The sequence below is a fragment of the Electrophorus electricus genome, chromosome 1 (genome assembly GCF_041902795.1).
Source record: "Electrophorus electricus isolate QZ-2024a chromosome 1, ASM4190279v1, whole genome shotgun sequence".
NCBI classification, from domain to species: domain Eukaryota; kingdom Metazoa; phylum Chordata; class Actinopteri; order Gymnotiformes; family Gymnotidae; genus Electrophorus; species Electrophorus electricus.
Genome location: NC_137497.1, coordinates 17,822,415 through 17,841,308, shown reverse-complemented (window position 1 = coordinate 17,841,308; position 18,894 = coordinate 17,822,415). Strand labels below are relative to the sequence as shown.

Here is an 18,894-nt window from a genome sequence, read left to right as displayed (position 1 = left end):
ATACAACTTCCAATGTAATTTAATACCAAATTTGCAGTGAGGATGTACAAAAATGAAATCCGTTTGAATAAATCGTAAATAAATATTATGTTTAAACACTGTCATTGAGGAAAAGATGCTTCAAGATTAATTTTGAAGAGAGACATAAGAACACTGAATAATAAGTGGATAAGAAATTGACACAAAATCTGACAGAAAAAATATATATCTAGTTAACTTGGGCACTTTCTACAAAACATTCTTGCTAGTGAGAGCAGAGTTAGTGAACGGTTACTTCCCTGTAATGTTCATATGTAGCTAGCTAGATAAAGCTGGAGCTAATAAACTGATTTCTGAGAGGACTGCAGACCATATACAAAAATATGTAGAAAGTTACACATTTATAAATCGAGTGAAACATTTTGAGATGAACAGTGTCAGATGAATCAGTCTGACTAGAATTTCCTGTGGAGATCCAATAGCGGTTGCTAGTCACCTGGACTTAGTTTTGGTAACATTGATTAGCTAGCTAGTGTGGTTCCTAGATTTTTCCCACATTCTAATAAATTTATGAAGTACACTTTAAATAGAAAATAAATATGGAGACTCAAAAATTAATGGAAAAGAATAGCTGGTCCAGTATTTATTACATTACATACAAATGTGGCATAGTCCAGAGAATATCTAACAATCACACACAACATCTCCATCGCTATATTCAAACATACATTATTCAATATATGCACCAACCATCACTGAACATACATGCACAAAGAACACCAACCATCAGAGGATATACACACACAGAGCACCACCCATCACTATACAAACATAAACTCAAAGAGGACAATTTAGAATATCCAATCAACCTAACTTCTGTGTTTATGGACTGTGAGAGGAAACCAGAGATCCTGAAGGAAACCTGCACAGATAAGGACTGGAACCCAAGACCCTAGTGCTGAGAGAAACTTCACTGAGGGAGGGACTCAAACCCAAGACCCTAATGCTGATGGGTAAATGAACTGAACACCAAGCCACCATACTGCCTGCCTAACAGCATAACAATAACAACATAACAATATAACAATAATAAATATGATAATAATAATAATAATTCTTCTTCTCTTCTTCTTCTCCTTATTATTATTATTATTATTATTATTATTATTTCTTTATTTTTTACTACTAGTTGTGTAAACCTGATCATGCAGTAAAATGTAACTCTTTGTGGCCACAGTGTGTTCATTTAATGAAATGCAGCTAGTTTCACCAGAAATGTTTTGTCTGGATCTATATAACTTTGTTCCGCAGTACCTTATTTTAACTCTGTTAATGTTGCACTACAAGGCAGTTTTGTAATTTCTTTAAAGAAGAGGAGAATCACATTTGATAAATTGTGCACCATAATGGTTCCATTTAAGAATAAATTAACAGAAACTCACCTGAGAATCTCCAGTTTAAAGTGTGAACTCTTCAGTCCAGCACAGAGCTGCTCCACTCCTGAATTCTGCAGGTCATTATTATTCATCTCCAGCTCTCTCAATGTATTTTCTGTTTGTAGAACTGTTGTGAGAGATTTGCAAGACCCTTCAGTGAGATTACAGCCAGATAGTCTGCAAAGAAATACATAGAGTACAAAATGCAGTTCAATCAGAGGATCTACAGTACAGACAACACAAAATGAGTTTATGATAATGAAAAGATATTACTAATTGTGTGTGTGTGTGTGTGTGTGTGTGTGTGTGTGTGTGTGTGTGTGTGTGTGTGTGTGTGTGTATGTGTGCGCATGCACAAAATATGAGACACAGGTCATGAACGAAGTCCATGTATTTCTCTTCAAATAGAATGGTGCCACTTGACGGAAGAGCTATTATGATGGTGGCATCACCTGTGTGATGCCATTTCCTGTTTTTGAAATTCCTTCACATGAATAACAGTTTAGGCATTCCAATCTTTACTATTGTCCTATTGTTTATTCATTTTCTGTAACTGCATACAATTCTGATATCAACAATGTCTACAAGTCACAGGAGACTACTCGACCATTCAAAACTTGCTGATGCAGACAACTAACCAAAGCTAAGTGTCTACTAGCTATCAAGTATTTGTATTTCACCATGACTTCAGTCATTTGTTGCTTGTGTTGAGTGCAGCATGTTTAGATTAATCATTACTGATAAATGTATCTATGAGAAGTACAGATTAATCATTAGTGAATTATCTACACTTCTCACAGTTACATTTATCATTAATCATTAGTGATAAACATCACAGGAGACTCTCAGCTTCAGTATGTAAACTACAGAGCTCTGGTTATACAAAAATAAGGTAATAAAATGTGTTGGGGTAAAGGCCAATCGTTATTCTGTATTTTCATGAGGTGATCTGTGATATAATTATAATAGGCTTTAAAGCTCTCTGTAGCAGGTGCAGAGAGGTGCAAGACTGTCTGAAAACATGAATAATGTTTCTGGGGTATCTTAAGGTCAGAGACCTTTTGGGACTCTAAGTGCAGAACTGAGGTTCTGATACAGGCTTCTGTACAAGTCTAAGGCAGATTACTCTGAACTGTTCCTGTGAGAAATAACTTCATTAGTGTTGAAAAAGATCTGTTTTTAAAAGACTTGAAAGCCTCTTTGAGAGTTCTGTGGCTAAGCAAGGTTCATTATCTTACCACAAGGGCAGAGTGATACTGACCTACCACATCATTTTGCAGATGTTTGGTGGTGTGAGTTGAGATCATCTTTGTTTAAAAAAAATCTTCCAATGGGATACAATGGTGTCAAGTTTAACTTGCATAATGATGAATCTCAATTTGCATATATTGAATAATGTATGTTTGAACATAGTGGTGGAGATGTATGTAAAGAAGGTGGGGTGATTACATAATCACTTCTGAAAACTGTATAAAAATATGTGTTGTGTGTGACTGTTAGACATATTCTGGACTATGCCTCGTTTGTAACATTGAGCTCAGAATAAAGATGGGACCGGCTATTCTCTTCAAACGCACCCACACCGTCAGCAGTAGGGTTATCAGCACCAGCTGATAGATGGCCCAGAGCTGCGTTGTTCTGTGAGCAGGGTCTGAATCCACACACGTGCACCGTTATAGGTAAGCAGAAGTCGTGTTTGAAACATTCTGCATAGGTGGTATTAAGACCTTGTCCACAGAGTTTTGTGGTAGGTCTTGGGCGTCTTAAAAGTGCAGGAAGTGAATGGATACGCAGACAGATCTGTTTAAACGTGATTAATATCATCTAATTATAAAATGCATACACGCAAAATATATTAATGAGGTTTTAGTAATAAATACAATAAAGTAACGGATGGAGGTACAGTATATAAAACCGGTGACAGTTACAGCAGTAGAGAGTGTACATATTACAGACACATTAAAATAGTAGCAGTAGGAGAAGGTGGGATTAAAGTATTACAGGATAAGAATATAAACAATGTGAGTGGCGATTAATAGAATTTTGGAATAGTGTAAATTTTCATTTTACTAAAATAAGTTATGGTTAAGTCAACATAATAATTGATGGAATTCAGCGAAGCAAATTAGAAAATAATCATATGGATAGCGATTTGTTAAGTGAGACGCAGGGAGCACGAACACATTTTTGACTTGAGAAAATATATAGAAACTCTGCAGGTGTGGAGTGTTGGCAGTGGCTAGAGTCAATAAATCTTAAATTGTATCAGCTGACTGTTTTAATTTAGATGAAGCTGAGGCTGCATTTCCTCATCTTATCTTAAGGGAGAGAGTAAGGAGGATGTGGAAAAGAATCTGTTGGCTGAAGTGCTTAATTTATTGTTGTCTAGCCAAGTGCCTGGAAGAGCAACAGTTGGGTTGGAGCACTTACTGTGGAAACCGTTTGAACCACTAACATTGATTATGGGAAGCAACGAAAAGGGTTAAAGATTTTTGCAATGACAGACATGAGGAACAGATGATTATAGCCTTCAGTAGGTCAGAAACTCCACCACATATTCTGTGTACTGTCTCTCTGTTACTGCTGCTCTGCTGTGTGTTGTCTCTCTGTTACTGCTGCTCTGCTGTGTCCTGTCTCTCTGTTACTGCTGCTCTGTTGTGTGCTGTGTCCTGTCTCACTGTTCCTGCTGCTCTGTTGTGTGTTGTCTTTCTGTTACTGCTGGTCTGCTGTGTGCTGTGTACTGTCTTCTCCGTTACTGCTGCTCTGCTGTGTGCTGTGTACTGACTCTCTGTTTCTGCTGCTCTGCTGTGTGCTGTGTACTGTCTCTCTGTTACTGCTGCTCTGCTGTGTTCAATGTTATGCTTGGGTCATTTGGTATGTTTGGTTCGTGTTGTTCATTGCCTTATCTTTTGCAATCTTGGTTAGTCTGGTTCTTTACATTGATAATTCTCTACCTGGTTAGTGTTTCTTTATGCTTTATCTAATAATAATTCTTCTGTACTTCAGCAATTCCTCACCTCATTTCAGGCTAAACTTTACTACTACATGGTGTTTGGACTAATAAATAGACTTGTACTTGGTGAAATAAATTCAAAATGTTTACCGCTGGTGTGTTGTTTGCAGTGTTTTTTGTTTTCACTTTACGCTACATGTGCTGCTAGGCTGTTACTAGAGTTTATTTGTCTGATACATTTAATTTTTTCACAATGAAGTACTCCAGTCACCTGTCTTATCTCACCTGTCTTATCTCACCTGTCTCATAAATTCTTTGATCTCATAACCTACAGTACAATTAAGTACATGCTCACTTTCTTGTCCCACTCTAGTGTGGTGACTTCAACACACACAGTGTTGTTCCCTCATCTATGTTCCCTGAAAAAGGAAAGCTGAAAAAGAAGCAGCAGCCAGTTTACACACAGCTACTCTATCAGAACCAGAGACCCCTGGGTTACTGCACTGGGTGCAGGGTAAGGGGAGGAGGTTAAGACAGGACAGAGCACCACCCATCACTGGACATACATACACACACACATACATACAGAGCACCAACCATCACTGGACATACATACACACATACATACATACAGAGCACCAACCATCACTGGACATACATACACACGCAGAGCACCAACCATCACTGGACATACACACACACAGAGCACCAACCATCACTGAACACACACACACACACACACACACACACACACACACACACACACACACACACACACACACGCACACAGACACACACACACAGCACCAACCATCACTGGACATACATACATACATACACACACACAGAGCACCAACCATCACTGAACAAACACACACACACACACACACACACACACACACACACACACACACACACACACACACAGAGCACCAACCATCCCTGGACACACACACACACACACACACACACACACACACACACACACACACACACATAATGTATATATATTCTCTGTCTCTGTTAAAAAAAATACAGAGCTCCTTGCTGAACACTCCTGTGTCTTGACTCAGTGTGGCTTTCTGAGTGTTTGCCAGCAAGACCAGTGTGACATTTCAATTACAGAATGACAGTCATGTGTTGCATTCCAACTGGTAAGAAGACATTGCAGTAATTCTGGAATGCACTGGTCTGCTCTTAAGATAAAGGCTTATCTGTTCTTTAATGTTGTTGCTGTCAGAAAAGCCATTCCCCAAAGTTTACCATTCAAAATATACTTACAGTACAACCTTTTACCACTGGAAATGAAAACTATTGTTCAGTTTGTTCTGACTGAGAAATACATTCACATAATTTGATTAGTTACAGAAGGAGCTTCAGTAATAAAAACCTTTAAAAATTAAAATGATTAATCCAAAAGATACTTACAGAGCTCGCCTGGTGTTTTTCAACACTGGAAATAATTCCCTCAGTCCTTTATCTGATGGCCTTAATTTCTTCAGCTCAAATTTCTCTTGAATCTCCTCTGACATCAGCAGCACAAACACCAGAGCTGAACACTGTACAGATGAGAGTGTCTGTGTTGAGAGGTCCCCTGAGTTCAGGGAGGTCTGTATTTCACTTATCAGAGAGTTGTCTTTCATTTCACTCAAGCAGTGGAATAGATTGATAGTCTCTTCAAAGGATTTTGTTCTCTTGATGGTTTTCTTGATGTATTTCACAGTCTCCTCTAAACTTTCTTCTTTGATGTCCAGTTCTGGGTGTAGACTCTTCAGGATCCTCTGATTGGACTGCAGTGAGAGGCCTAGCCAAGTGCCTGGAAGAGCAACAGTTGGGTTGGAGCACTTACTGTGGAAACCGTTTGAACCACTAACATTGATTATGGGAAGCAACGAAAAGGGTTAAAGATTTTTGCAATGACAGACATGAGGAACAGATGATTATAGCCTTCAGTAGGTCAGAAACTCCACCACATATTCTGTGTACTGTCTCTCTGTTACTGCTGCTCTGCTGTGTCCTGTCTCTCTGTTACTGCTGCTCTGTTGTGTGCTGTGTCCTGTCTCACTGTTCCTGCTGCTCTGTTGTGTGTTGTCTTTCTGTTACTGCTGGTCTGCTGTGTGCTGTGTACTGTCTCTCCGTTACTGCTGCTCTGCTGTGTGCTGTGTACTGACTCTCTGTTTCTGCTGCTCTGCTGTGTGCTGTGTACTGTCTCTCTGTTACTGCTGCTCTGCTGTGTTCAATGTTATGCTTGGGTCATTTGGTATGTTTGGTTCGTGTTGTTCATTGCCTTATCTTTTGCAATCTTGGTTAGTCTGGTTCTTTACATTGATAATTCTCTACCTGGTTAGTGTTTCTTTATGCTTTATCTAATAATAATTCTTCTGTACTTCAGCAATTCCTCACCTCATTTCAGGCTAAACTTTACTACTACATGGTGTTTGGACTAATAAATAGACTTGTACTTGGTGAAATAAATTCAAAATTTTTACCGCTGGTGTGTTGTTTGCAGTGTTTTTTGTTTTCACTTTACGCTACATGTGCTGCTAGGCTGTTACTAGAGTTTATTTGTCTGATACATTTAATTTTTTCACAATGAAGTACTCCAGTCACCTGTCTTATCTCACCTGTCTTATCTCACCTGTCTCATAAATTCTTTGATCTCATAACCTACAGTACAATTAAGTACATGCTCACTTTCTTGTCCCACTCTAGTGTGGTGACTTCAACACACACAGTGTTGTTCCCTCATCTATGTTCCCTGAAAAAGGAAAGCTGAAAAAGAAGCAGCAGCCAGTTTACACACAGCTACTCTATCAGAACCAGAGACCCCTGGGTTACTGCACTGGGTGCAGGGTAAGGGGAGGAGGTTAAGACAGGACAGAGCACCACCCATCACTGGACATACATACATACATACATACATACAGAGCACCACCCATCACTGGACATACATACACACACACATACATACAGAGCACCAACCATCACTGGACATACATACACACACACATACATACAGAGCACCAACCATCACTGGACATACATACACACATACATACATACAGAGCACCAACCATCACTGGACATACATACACACGCAGAGCACCAACCATCACTGGACATACACACACACAGAGCACCAACCATCACTGAACACACACACACACACACACACACACACACACACACACACACACACACACACACACACACACACACACACACACACACACACACACGCACACAGACACACACACACAGCACCAACCATCACTGGACATACATACATACATACACACACACAGAGCACCAACCATCACTGAACAAACACACACACACACACACACACACACACACACACACACACACACACACACACACAGAGCACCAACCATCCCTGGACACACACACACACACACACACACACACACACACACACGCACACACACACACACACACACACACACACACACACACACACACACACATAATGTATATATATTCTCTGTCTCTGTTAAAAAAAATACAGAGCTCCTTGCTGAACACTCCTGTGTCTTGACTCAGTGTGGCTTTCTGAGTGTTTGCCAGCAAGACCAGTGTGACATTTCAATTACAGAATGACAGTCATGTGTTGCATTCCAACTGGTAAGAAGACATTGCAGTAATTCTGGAATGCACTGGTCTGCTCTTAAGATAAAGGCTTATCTGTTCTTTAATGTTGTTGCTGTCAGAAAAGCCATTCCCCAAAGTTTACCATTCAAAATATACTTACAGTACAACCTTTTACCACTGGAAATGAAAACTATTGTTCAGTTTGTTCTGACTGAGAAATACATTCACATAATTTGATTAGTTACAGAAGGAGCTTCAGTAATAAAAACCTTTAAAAATTAAAATGATTAATCCAAAAGATACTTACAGAGCTCGCCTGGTGTTTTTCAACACTGGAAATAATTCCCTCAGTCCTTTATCTGATGGCCTTAATTTCTTCAGCTCAAATTTCTCTTGAATCTCCTCTGACATCAGCAGCACAAACACCAGAGCTGAACACTGTACAGATGAGAGTGTCTGTGTTGAGAGGTCCCCTGAGTTCAGGGAGGTCTGTATTTCACTTATCAGAGAGTTGTCTTTCATTTCACTCAAGCAGTGGAATAGATTGATAGTCTCTTCAAAGGATTTTGTTCTCTTGATGGTTTTCTTGATGTATTTCACAGTCTCCTCTAAACTTTCTTCTTTGATGTCCAGTTCTGGGTGTAGACTCTTCAGGATCCTCTGATTGGACTGCAGTGAGAGGCCTAGCCAAGTGCCTGGAAGAGCAACAGTTGGGTTGGAGCACTTACTGTGGAAACCGTTTGAACCACTAACATTGATTATGGGAAGCAACGAAAAGGGTTAAAGATTTTTGCAATGACAGACATGAGGAACAGATGATTATAGCCTTCAGTAGGTCAGAAACTCCACCACATATTCTGTGTACTGTCTCTCTGTTACTGCTGCTCTGCTGTGTCCTGTCTCTCTGTTACTGCTGCTCTGTTGTGTGCTGTGTCCTGTCTCACTGTTCCTGCTGCTCTGTTGTGTGTTGTCTTTCTGTTACTGCTGGTCTGCTGTGTGCTGTGTACTGTCTCTCCGTTACTGCTGCTCTGCTGTGTGCTGTGTACTGACTCTCTGTTTCTGCTGCTCTGCTGTGTGCTGTGTACTGTCTCTCTGTTACTGCTGCTCTGCTGTGTTCAATGTTATGCTTGGGTCATTTGGTATGTTTGGTTCGTGTTGTTCATTGCCTTATCTTTTGCAATCTTGGTTAGTCTGGTTCTTTACATTGATAATTCTCTACCTGGTTAGTGTTTCTTTATGCTTTATCTAATAATAATTCTTCTGTACTTCAGCAATTCCTCACCTCATTTCAGGCTAAACTTTACTACTACATGGTGTTTGGACTAATAAATAGACTTGTACTTGGTGAAATAAATTCAAAATTTTTACCGCTGGTGTGTTGTTTGCAGTGTTTTTTGTTTTCACTTTACGCTACATGTGCTGCTAGGCTGTTACTAGAGTTTATTTGTCTGATACATTTAATTTTTTCACAATGAAGTACTCCAGTCACCTGTCTTATCTCACCTGTCTTATCTCACCTGTCTTATCTCACCTGTCTCATAAATTCTTTGATCTCATAACCTACAGTACATTTAAGTACATGCTCACTTTCTTGTCCCACTCTAGTGTGGTGACTTCAACACACACAGTGTTGTTCCCTCATCTATGTTCCCTGAAAAAGGAAAGCTGAAAAAGAAGCAGCAGCCAGTTTACACACAGCTACTCTATCAGAACCACAGACCCCTGGGTTACTGCACTGGGTGCAGGGTAAGGGGAGGAGGTTAAGACAGGACAGAGCACCACCCATCACTGGACATACATACACACACACATACATACAGAGCACCAACCATCACTGGACATACATACACACATACATACATACAGAGCACCAACCATCACTGGACATACATACACACGCAGAGCACCAACCATCACTGGACATACACACACACAGAGCACCACCCATCACTGGACATACACACACACAGAGCACCAACCATCACTGAACACACACACACACACACACACACACACACACACACACACACACACACACACACACGCACACAGACACACACACACAGCACCAACCATCACTGGACATACATACATACATACATACATACAGAGCACCAACCATCACTGGACATACATACACACACAGAGCACCACCCATCACTGGACATACACACACACAGAGCACCACCCATCACTGGACATACACACACACAGAGCACCAACCATCACTGAACAAACACACACACACACACACACACACACACACACACACACACACACACACACACACACACACACACACACAGAGCACCAACCATCCCTGGACACACACACACACACACACACACACACACACACACACGCACACACACACACACACACACACACACACACACACACACATAATGTATATATATTCTCTGTCTCTGTTAAAAAAAATACAGAGCTCCTTGCTGAACACTCCTGTGTCTTGACTCAGTGTGGCTTTCTGAGTGTTTGCCAGCAAGACCAGTGTGACATTTCAATTACAGAATGACAGTCATGTGTTGCATTCCAACTGGTAAGAAGACATTGCAGTAATTCTGGAATGCACTGGTCTGCTCTTAAGATAAAGGCTTATCTGTTCTTTAATGTTGTTGCTGTCAGAAAAGCCATTCCCCAAAGTTTACCATTCAAAATATACTTACAGTACAACCTTTTACCACTGGAAATGAAAACTATTGTTCAGTTTGTTCTGACTGAGAAATACATTCACATAATTTGATTAGTTACAGAAGGAGCTTCAGTAATAAAAACCTTTAAAAATTAAAATGATTAATCCAAAAGATACTTACAGAGCTCGCCTGGTGTTTTTCAACACTGGAAATAATTCCCTCAGTCCTTTATCTGATGGCCTTAATTTCTTCAGCTCAAATTTCTCTTGAATCTCCTCTGACATCAGCAGCACAAACACCAGAGCTGAACACTGTACAGATGAGAGTGTCTGTGTTGAGAGGTCCCCTGAGTTCAGGGAGGTCTGTATTTCACTTATCAGAGAGTTGTCTTTCATTTCACTCAAGCAGTGGAATAGATTGATAGTCTCTTCAAAGGATTTTGTTCTCTTGATGGTTTTCTTGATGTATTTCACAGTCTCCTCTAAACTTTCTTCTTTGATGTCCAGTTCTGGGTGTAGACTCTTCAGGATCCTCTGATTGGACTGCAGTGAGAGGCCTAGCCAAGTGCCTGGAAGAGCAACAGTTGGGTTGGAGCACTTACTGTGGAAACCGTTTGAACCACTAACATTGATTATGGGAAGCAACGAAAAGGGTTAAAGATTTTTGCAATGACAGACATGAGGAACAGATGATTATAGCCTTCAGTAGGTCAGAAACTCCACCACATATTCTGTGTACTGTCTCTCTGTTACTGCTGCTCTGCTGTGTGTTGTCTCTCTGTTACTGCTGCTCTGCTGTGTCCTGTCTCTCTGTTACTGCTGCTCTGTTGTGTGCTGTGTCCTGTCTCACTGTTCCTGCTGCTCTGTTGTGTGTTGTCTTTCTGTTACTGCTGGTCTGCTGTGTGCTGTGTACTGTCTTCTCCGTTACTGCTGCTCTGCTGTGTGCTGTGTACTGACTCTCTGTTTCTGCTGCTCTGCTGTGTGCTGTGTACTGTCTCTCTGTTACTGCTGCTCTGCTGTGTTCAATGTTATGCTTGGGTCATTTGGTATGTTTGGTTCGTGTTGTTCATTGCCTTATCTTTTGCAATCTTGGTTAGTCTGGTTCTTTACATTGATAATTCTCTACCTGGTTAGTGTTTCTTTATGCTTTATCTAATAATAATTCTTCTGTACTTCAGCAATTCCTCACCTCATTTCAGGCTAAACTTTACTACTACATGGTGTTTGGACTAATAAATAGACTTGTACTTGGTGAAATAAATTCAAAATGTTTACCGCTGGTGTGTTGTTTGCAGTGTTTTTTGTTTTCACTTTACGCTACATGTGCTGCTAGGCTGTTACTAGAGTTTATTTGTCTGATACATTTAATTTTTTCACAATGAAGTACTCCAGTCACCTGTCTTATCTCACCTGTCTTATCTCACCTGTCTTATCTCACCTGTCTCATAAATTCTTTGATCTCATAACCTACAGTACATTTAAGTACATGCTCACTTTCTTGTCCCACTCTAGTGTGGTGACTTCAACACACACAGTGTTGTTCCCTCATCTATGTTCCCTGAAAAAGGAAAGCTGAAAAAGAAGCAGCAGCCAGTTTACACACAGCTACTCTATCAGAACCACAGACCCCTGGGTTACTGCACTGGGTGCAGGGTAAGGGGAGGAGGTTAAGACAGGACAGAGCACCACCCATCACTGGACATACACACACACATACATACATACAGAGCACCAACCATCACTGGACATACATACACACGCAGAGCACCAACCATCACTGGACATACACACACACAGAGCACCACCCATCACTGGACATACACACACACAGAGCACCAACCATCACAGAACACACACACACACACACACACACACACACACACACACACACACACACACACACACACACACACGCACACAGACACACACACACAGCACCAACCATCACTGGACATACATACATACATACATACATACAGAGCACCAACCATCACTGGACATACATACACACACAGAGCACCACCCATCACTGGACATACACACACACAGAGCACCACCCATCACTGGACATACACACACACAGAGCACCAACCATCACTGAACACACACACACACACACACACACACACACACACACACACACACACACACACACACACACAGAGCACCAACCATCCCTGGACACACACACACACACACACACACACACACACACGCACACACACACACACACACACACAGAGCACCAACCATCCCTGGACACACACACACACACACACACACACACATAATGTATATATATTCTCTGTCTCTGTTAAAAAAAATACAGAGCTCCTTGCTGAACACTCCTGTGTCTTGACTCAGTGTGGCTTTCTGAGTGTTTGCCAGCAAGACCAGTGTGACATTTCAATTACAGAATGACAGTCATGTGTTGCATTCCAACTGGTAAGAAGACATTGCAGTAATTCTGGAATGCACTGGTCTGCTCTTAAGATAAAGGCTTATCTGTTCTTTAATGTTGTTGCTGTCAGAAAAGCCATTCCCCAAAGTTTACCATTCAAAATATACTTACAGTACAACCTTTTACCACTGGAAATGAAAACTATTGTTCAGTTTGTTCTGACTGAGAAATACATTCACATAATTTGATTAGTTACAGAAGGAGCTTCAGTAATAAAAACCTTTAAAAATTAAAATGATTAATCCAAAAGATACTTACAGAGCTCGCCTGGTGTTTTTCAACACTGGAAATAATTCCCTCAGTCCTTTATCTGATGGCCTTAATTTCTTCAGCTCAAATTTCTCTTGAATCTCCTCTGACATCAGCAGCACAAACACCAGAGCTGAACACTGTACAGATGAGAGTGTCTGTGTTGAGAGGTCCCCTGAGTTCAGGGAGGTCTGTATTTCACTTATCAGAGAGTTGTCTTTCATTTCACTCAAGCAGTGGAATAGATTGATAGTCTCTTCAAAGGATTTTGTTCTCTTGATGGTTTTCTTGATGTATTTCACAGTCTCCTCTAAACTTTCTTCTTTGATGTCCAGTTCTGGATGTAGACTCTTCAGGATCCTCTGATTGGACTGCAGTGAGAGGCCGAAGAGGAAACGGAGGAAAAGGTCCAGGTGTCCATTTTCACTCCTCATGGCTTTATCTACTGCTGTCTTGAGCAGATCACACAGTCTGTGTTTTAACTTCCATTTCATTTTCTCCAGTGGGGTTTTAAGGAGTGGGTTGCCTTCATCCCTGAATGTTAGGAACACAAATACAGCAGCAAGAAACTCCTGGAAGCTTAAATGCACAAAGCTGAAGATCTTCCCCTCCTGTTTAAAAATTTGTGTACAAATTCCAGAGTACACTAAAGCCTCTTGGAAATCAATGCCACATTTTTTCAGATCTTTCTCATAGAACAGCAGCCGTCCTTTTTGGAGCTGAAGAAAAGCTAACTTGCCAAGCTTCATGATACCCAGCACCTCTGCTCTTTTTGTCTCGGATGGAACTGTATTGTCAGTGCTTTGCTTTGTGCTGTATTTCTCAGTCATTTGCTCTGTGAGAAACATCAGGAAACGTAGATACACTTCTGTCAGAGTTTTGGGAGCATTTTTCATGTCTTTACCATCCTTCAGCATTTTCTGAAGCACGGTGGCTGCGATCCTGCAGAAGACGGGTATGTGACACAAGATATGAAGGCTTCTTGCAGTCTTAATGTGTGAGAGAATTGTGGTGGCTTGATCTTCATCTCTGATTCTCTTCCTGAAGTACTCCTCCTTCTGTGGGTCATTGAATCCACGGATTTCTGTAACAGGGTTAAAGTATTGGTAATTTATCTTACTGACTGCTGCAGGTCGTGAAGTGATCCAGAGGAGAGCAGAAGGAAGCAGTTCTCCATTTATGAGGTTTGTTATTAGTTTATCAAGAGTAGTCTTTTCATTCACATTAGATACCTTCTTCTGATGAAGATCTAGAGGAATTCTACTTTCATCCAGTCCATCCAGTATGAAAAGCAGCCGAAGTTTTTCATTTAATATCTCCTTTTCATCTCCAGAATGGAGTTCTTGATGGAAGTAAAGAAGTAGTTTTGAGAGGCTGTACTTTTCATCCTTGACCAAGTTCAGCTCTCGAAATGGGAGGTACATGATGAAATCTATGTCCTGGTTGCACTTCTCTTCAGCCCAGTCAAGAATGAACTTGTGCACAGAGACTGTTTTTCCCACTCCAGCTATTCCCAATGTCAGGACTTTAGTACCATGCTTGTTTTCAGTAGACTGCACTTTGAAGAGGTCACTGAGTGTGATTGGTGTTTCTTCTGTTTTGGGGTAAAAGTCCTCCACCTGTCTCACTTCATGCTTTGTATTCACTCCTCCTGTGCATCCTTTGATCATGTAAACTTCAGTGTAAGTGTCTTTTATAGGCACACGATCACATTCTATTGTAGCCTCCTCATACAACTTCTCAAATTTTTCCTTATATTTTATTTTCATTCTCCTACTACTGAGATCATGTTTTCCTCCACCTGTTAAAAAGTGGGAAGAAAAAGTTGTGATTCATATAACCTGTGAATAAGGAAAGTGCCTGTTTAGTTTAGCTTCAAAATGTTAACTTTATATCATGTTCTCTCTGAAGTTTGTTTACCACTGTAGAGTAGAATAACTATCAGTAGTACTACCAAATAAGGAGACATCAAAAAGACTCCAAATGAGAGTCAAAGTTTTGATTATTGTTATGAGACGGAACAGTCTGTAATGGCTCAATGAGTCTTTAACTGAACCAAGCTGGATCTTAGTTCTTACTTTCTGCAGCTTTGCTTTGCCTTCTCTTTTTGGTCAGTGCTACCTCCATTAGTTCATAATCACAGAGTGTGTGCAAGGCTTTACATATGCACTAACTGTCTTATGTATGCTGAGCTGTAACAGGTTATATATGTCTACCAGTGTTCAGTGTGTTAATGAAGAGGTACTGAAACACTAAGGGAGAGGTGACGTGTCTACCAGTGCTCAGTGTGTTAATGAAGAGGTGCTGAAACACTCAGGGAGAGGTGATGTGTTTACCAGTGCTCAGTGTGTTAATGAAGAGGTACTGAAACACTCAGGGAGAGGTGATGTGTCTACCAGTGCTCAGTGTGTTAATGAAGAGGTACTGAAACACTCAGGGAGAGGTCATGTGTCTACCAGAGCTCAGTGTGTTAATGAAGAGGTACTGAAACACTCAGGGAGAGGTGTTGTGTCTACCAGTGCTCAGTGTGTTAATGAAGAGGTGCTGAAACACTCAGGGAGAGGTAATGTGTCTACCAGTGCTCAGTGTGTTAATGAAGAGGTGCTAAAACACTCAGGGAGAGGTGACGTGTCTAGTAGTGTTTAGTGTGTTAATGAAGCGGTACTGAAACACTCAGGGAGAGGTGACGTGTCTAGCAGTGTTTAGTGTGTTAATGAAGAGGTAATGAAACACTAAGGGAGAGGTAATGTGTCTACCAGTGCTCAGTGTGTTAATGAAGAGGTGCTGAAACACTCAGGGAGAGGTGTTGGGTCTACCAGTGCTCAGTGTGTTAATGAAGAGGTGCCAAAACACTCACGGAGAGGTGATGTGTTTACCAGTCCTCAGTGTGTTAATGAAGCGGTACTGAAACACTCAGGGAGAGGTGATGTGTCTAGCAGTGTTTAGTGTGTTAATGAAGAGGTAATGAAACACTAAGGGAGAGGTAATGTGTCTACCAGTGCTCAGTGTGTTAATGAAGAGGTACTGAAACACTAAAGGAGAGGTGATGTGTCTACCAGTGCTCAGTGTGTTAATGAAGAGGTACTGAAACACTAAGGGAGAGGTGATGTGTCTACCAGTGCTCAGTGTGTTAATGAAGAGGTACTGAAACACTAAGGGAGAGGTAATGTGTCTACCAGTGCTCAGTGTGTTAATGAAGAGGTGCTAAAACACTCAGGGAGAGGTGACGTGTCTAGCAGTGTTTAGTGTGTTAATGAAGCGGTACTGAAACACTCAGGGAGAGGTGACGTGTCTAGCAGTGTTTAGTGTGTTAATGAAGAGGTAATGAAACACTAAGGGAGAGGTAATGTGTCTACCAGTGCTCAGTGTGTTAATGAAGAGGTGCTGAAACACTCAGGGAGAGGTGGCGTGTCTACCAGTGCTCAGTGTGTTAATGAAGAGGTGCTGAAACACTAAGGGAGAGGTGATGTGTTTACCAGTGCTCAGTGTGTTAATGAAGAGGTACTGAAACACTCAGGGAGAGGTGATGTGTCTACCAGTGCTCAGTGTGTTAATGAAGAGGTACTGAAACACTCAGGGAGAGGTCATGTGTCCACCAGTGCTCAGTGTGTTAATGAAGAGGTACTGAAACACTCAGGGAGAGGTGATGTGTCTACCAGTGCTCAGTGTGTTAATGAAGAGGTACTGAAACACTAAGGGAGAGGTGATGTGTCTACCAGTGCTCAGTGTGTTAATGAAGAGGTACTGAAACACTAAGGGAGAGGTAATGTGTCTACCAGTGCTCAGTGTGTTAATGAAGAGGTGCTAAAACACTCAGGGAGAGGTGACGTGTCTAGCAGTGTTTAGTGTGTTAATGAAGCGGTACTGAAACACTAAGGGAGAGGTGACGTGTCTAGCAGTGTTTAGTGTGTTAATGAAGAGGTAATGAAACACTAAAGGAGAGGTAATGTGTCTACCAGTGCTCAGTGTGTTAATGAAGAGGTGCTGAAACACTCAGGGAGAGGTGATGTGTTTAACAGTGCTCAGTGTGTTAATGAAGAGGTACTGAAACACTAAGGGAGAGGTAATGTGTCTACCAGTGCTCAGTGTGTTAATGAAGAGGTGCTGAAACACTAAGGGAGAGGTAATGTGTCTACCAGTGCTCAGTGTGTTAATGAAGAGGTGCTGAAACACTCAGGGAGAGGTGTTGGGTCTACCAGTGCTCAGTGTGTTAATGAAGAGGTGCCAAAACACTCACGGAGAGGTGATGTGTCTACCAGTGCTCAGTGTGTTAATGAAGAGGTGCTGAAACACTCAGGGAGAGGTGATGTGTCTACCAGTGCTCAGTGTGTTAATGAAGAGGTGCTGAAACACTCAGGGAGAGGTGGCGTGTCTACCAGTGCTCAGTGTGTTAATGAAGAGGTGCTGAAACACTCAGGGAGAGGTGATGTGTTTACCAGTGCTCAGTGTGTTAATGAAGAGGTGCTGAAACACTCAGGGAGAGGTCATGTGTCTACCAGTGCTCAGTGTGTTAATGAAGAGGTACTGAAACACTAAGGTAGAGGTGACGTGTCTACCAGTGCTCAGTGTGTTAATGAAGAGGTGCTGAAACACTCAGGGAGAGGTCATGTGTCTACCAGTGCTCAGTGTGTTAATGAAGAGGTATTTTGTTCTTTATTGTTTGTATTGTTTCTGCTGTGCTGGATGTCAACTAGAGAAGGACTCCCCCCATTATTTGGTTTGTCTCCCGTGAATGAGATTTGTTATGAAAAGAGCATAAATGAACATGATGCGTTTAGGCTGGGGAGAGATTTCTCACTACTATCGTGGTTTAACCTTCACAGTTCTGGTATGTAATAGAATTATTTAAAAAAAAATAGTTTGTGCCTTCTTCATTAAAGATTTAAGTAGCTAGATCTAGGAAACTCCAATTCTTTTAGACTATGTGATTATATTAACAGGTGTAACAACATTGAAGCTGTGCAATAATTTTGAGATTTAATTATTACCTGAACTATAATGTTGTGCAGTATCTGAGGGACTGTTTAATAACTGCAGGCTGACAGAAGTGTATGTAATGTATGTGACATGTGTATGTGAATGATGACAGTAGTGTATGTGGTGTGTGCATGTGAATGATGATAGTAGTGTATGTGATGTGAGTATGTGAATGATGACAGTAGTGTATGTGATGTGAGTATGTGAATGATGACAGTAGTGTATGTGACGTATATGAATGACGACAGTAGTGTATGTGATGTGAGTATGTGAATGATGATAGTAGTGTATGTGATGTATATGAATGATGACAGTAGTGTATGTGATGTATATGAATGACGACAGTAGTGTATGTGATGTGTGTATGTGAATGATGGCAGTAGTGTATGTGACGTATGTATGTGAATGACGACAGTAGTGTATGTGATGTGAGTATGTGAATGATGACATTAGTGTATGTGACGTATGTATGTGAATGACGACAGTAGTGTATGTGATGTGAGTATGTGAATGATGACAGTAGTGTATGTGATGTGAGTATGTGAATGATGACAGTAGTGTATGTGATGTGTGT

General features: G+C 41.1%; 1 protein-coding gene across 1 annotated transcript; it reads right to left on the bottom strand.

Moving 5' to 3' along the window:
- Positions 1 to 5,792: 5,792 nt before the first annotated feature.
- LOC145659456 (uncharacterized) lies at positions 5,793 to 15,112 on the bottom strand. The gene is made up of 4 exons (XM_081722165.1): positions 13,353 to 15,112; positions 10,815 to 11,255; positions 8,288 to 8,728; positions 5,793 to 6,237 (listed from the first exon to the last, which is right to left on the bottom strand). The coding sequence occupies exons 1-4, from the start codon at positions 15,110 to 15,112 to the stop codon at positions 5,793 to 5,795; spliced, it is 3,087 nt and encodes a 1,028-aa protein (XP_081578291.1).
- Between the last annotated feature and the right edge of the window lie 3,782 nt (positions 15,113 to 18,894).

What these genes read in the sequence shown, in the direction of transcription:
- LOC145659456 (XM_081722165.1), bottom strand. Translation starts at nt 15,112, where the DNA reads ATGAAAATAAAATATAAGGAAAAATTTGAGAAGTTGTATGAGGAGGCT. An exon ending in AAAAACACCAGGCGAGCTCT is followed by an intron (nt 8,729 to 10,814) that starts GTAAGTATCTTT and finishes AATCAATGTTAG; the next exon opens with TGGTTCAAACGGTTTCCACA. An exon ending in AAAAACACCAGGCGAGCTCT is followed by an intron (nt 6,238 to 8,287) that starts GTAAGTATCTTT and finishes AATCAATGTTAG; the next exon opens with TGGTTCAAACGGTTTCCACA.